The sequence below is a fragment of the Etheostoma spectabile genome, chromosome 9, assembly GCF_008692095.1.
Source record: "Etheostoma spectabile isolate EspeVRDwgs_2016 chromosome 9, UIUC_Espe_1.0, whole genome shotgun sequence".
Classification (NCBI taxonomy): Eukaryota; Metazoa; Chordata; class Actinopteri; order Perciformes; family Percidae; genus Etheostoma; species Etheostoma spectabile.
The window spans coordinates 11,710,283-11,713,495 of NC_045741.1; the positions used below are offsets into that span (position 1 = coordinate 11,710,283).

General features: G+C 40.5%; 1 protein-coding gene across 1 annotated transcript in view; it reads left to right on the top strand.

Moving 5' to 3' along the window:
- col24a1 (collagen type XXIV alpha 1 chain) overlaps positions 1 to 3,213 on the top strand; it is a 92,609-nt gene that overhangs the window by 46,006 nt on the left and 43,390 nt on the right. The window contains exons 18-21 of the mRNA XM_032525635.1: positions 137 to 190; positions 1,407 to 1,460; positions 2,593 to 2,646; positions 2,782 to 2,835. Coding sequence (XP_032381526.1) covers positions 137 to 190; positions 1,407 to 1,460; positions 2,593 to 2,646; positions 2,782 to 2,835 — 216 coding nt within the window. The remainder of the gene's footprint in view (positions 1 to 136; positions 191 to 1,406; positions 1,461 to 2,592; positions 2,647 to 2,781; positions 2,836 to 3,213) is intronic.

Sequence of the window (3,213 nt, forward strand, 5' to 3'; positions counted from 1 at the left end):
ACACACACACACACACACACACACACACAAAGATCCAGGCATGAATTCAGTTATATGAAGATGGATAAAGACAAACACACTAACACACAAAGGGTGTGTAAGACCAGTTTGAGATTGTTATGCCTTGTTCTTTCAGGGTGTTGCTGGTGCACCTGGTCCTGCCGGGCTAAGAGGGAAACCAGGACCACCGGTATGTGAGTGTGAGTGTGTATGCATCTGTGCAGCCGAGGGTGCATGTGTAGACTTTACTGAAGGTGTATTAGTTTGTGCGTTTGCGTGTTCATGAGTGTTTGTAAATTTGTGTGTGAGTGTGTGTGTGTGTGTGTGTGTGTGTGTGTGTGTGTGCATGCATGCATGCCATTTTATGCAGGTTTTGTAAAGTAAACGCAGTCTACCACAATGAGATCTGGAATCTATTTATTGTTTGCTTGTAAACTGAAGTCAATTCAGTCGCATTCACAACACACCAGCTTATTTGTACAATTGCCAGTATTGAGCTCCAATGAAGGAAGCAAGACGTGGAATACATGTCTCTCTCTATGAAGTAGTTCCAAGTTAGCACAGTCCTCGGAATGATCAGAACTACATATATCCCAAAATTCAAATACAAGCATCCTGAATTTGACCACATAACCATAACACAAACAAAATGCCAATCCTGTTGGGAGAGCACACTCAGAGCCGCAGTCGGTACCTGCCACACTTTGAGGAACAGTGAGTGAGCCACACACACAAACAAACAAACACACACAATCTCTATTTACTACTACTGTATTATTATTATTTTCATGTTGTTAATGATATCCATCAGTTATGTTATTGCTGTTGTTAACGTTGACATAATTGTTGCTTTTGCATGACTGTTAACGTATTGTTTTATTGTTTGCATCGAAAAACGGCACATTTCCCTGGTGTACTATGTGCTTTAGCAATACTATGTTTCAATGTGAGAATAAAGCCTCTTTGAATTGAGAGAAAGAGAGAGAGAGAGAGAGAGAGAGAGAGAGAGAGAGAGAAAGAGGCCAACCTCTAGTTCACGTAGGCGCGTGCGCCCCCATGTAGGCCCGGGTTTGAGTCTGACCTGTGGCTCTTTGTTGCGTGTCGTCCCCCATCTCTCTCCCATCTTTCCTGTCTATCCACTGTCACTATCTAATAAAAAGAAAATGCCCCAAAAAATAATCAAAAAAGAGAGAGAGAGAGAGAGAAAAAGGAAGAGAGCGAGAGCACCATTCAGGGTCAAGTGTCCAACGTGTATCAGTGCTTACTTGGTTACTTGCTCTGTGGCATCACATTGAGTCAGTCAGCATTATTCTGATCCATACTCGATGAAGGAACAGAATGCTTTACCTGTATTTCGACAGAAGGAACACATTATAATTAAGGTGGCTTTTGTGTATTTTAAACAGGGTAAAATCGGTGAGATGGGGGCACAAGGACCACATGGGCCTCCAGGACCAGAGGTAGCACACAAGAGGACAAACTTACTGATTTTTGTGACTCCATGACCTTTCCTCTTTTGCCAAAAAAAATGTCTTGAACGTGTTGAAATGGGAAACAATGAGCATAACCAAACAGAACATGATGATGTATTTTTTACTTTGGTCATTAGATGACCTTTCAATGATCTTATGACCTTACCTTCTCAAAAATTGAACTTGTATATTATATAGTTTGTGATTAGTTTGTGATTACACAGGCCAATTGCACTACCAGGTCATTGCCATGATATTTGCTGAATATAACCATTTACTTTAAATGGCCTGCAGGGTGATTAAATGAGATGGCTCTAAGAACAGTAAAATGGCATTTAGACTTTTAGTCCTATTAAAATATTAAGGGTTTAATTTTATAGTGTTATACAGTGTTGTTCAACCAAACATAAATATAAGAAAATTGGAAATTGAAACTTTACTAGGGCACACTGGCATATGTTTAAACTATTTATACTTCAATTAAATAGTACTGACATAATTTCAATGTTCCCACTAGCCCCAAAACCTTTGAATTTAATGTAGCGTAATGTCACCTAATGTAATATAAGGTAACACATTTCATCAAAACAACTTTTATCTTTTGTCCCTTGCTTTCCCTGTTTTGGAATCTCCCTCCAGCATGTCCGTGCTTTGGATGCTCTGTAGAATACCTCCCCTTTTGTCGCATCATTGTACGTGAAAAGCATGGAAAATGTCAAAGACACACTGCAGTCATGAGTGTAACATGACAATAGGTCACATAGGCCAGTGAATGTGTCATGGCAGGGGTGCCCGATTGTAATCAGCTTCTATCAGCTCCTTAGCAGTCCATCACTATCCTTAGATCAATTTTCAATGAGCCTGCCTATATAGTCAAGAAAGGCCCCCACCCCTCTGTCTGTCTGATACAGATTTATGGAGCCGCTCTAGTACATCAACATACAAATAGGAAAAGCTTTGTAGCTGCAAATTTAAATGCAGTATAATTACTACCCCTCCTGTACAGAGATGCAATGAGTTCAAATTTATGTGTGGGCTCAAACTCCAACAGTTACTCACTCATGGCAGGCAAAATAATCATAACGTATAATAATAATTCATTCATCTTGTTTTTTGCAAGGGATTTCCTGGCGACATTGGAGTACCAGGGCCCAACGGTCCACCGGGACCAAAGGTATATCAGTAGCTCACATTTTCTCTTTCTTTCTCTACCTCTCTCTCTCTTTTTCTCTCTTTCTCTGAATCTATAACCATTCAGTCATTACTGTAAATTCATCCAAGTGAATTCATGCATTTGGCTGTATTTCAGGGTTTGCAGGGTGTCAGAGGGCCGCAAGGTCCGCTGGGTCCCCAAGGAACACAGGTGAGACTGTTCAATACTTATTTCCATTTCATCTGCTCGGTTCCTGACTCACTGATATGGAAAAGTGGAAAATGTGGCTCACCAAGTGTTGTCCCTTGGATCATTAGTTTGAGGAAAGATTAACTAACACAATGTGTCTTAGCTATCTATTTAGCATCTAGTCATATCTCAAACAGTTGCAGCTTATATCCTAGTGGGATTTTTTTTTCTCTCTGACATATCTCTCGGGGCATTTTCCACTGAGTGAAGTCATGATTCATCAGTGGGTGCTTTTAAAAATAAGGCTGAAAGTTTTCCAGGCCTGAAAAAAGGAACAGAAGCCTTTGACAGGTACACAACACACACACACACACACACACACACACACACACACACACA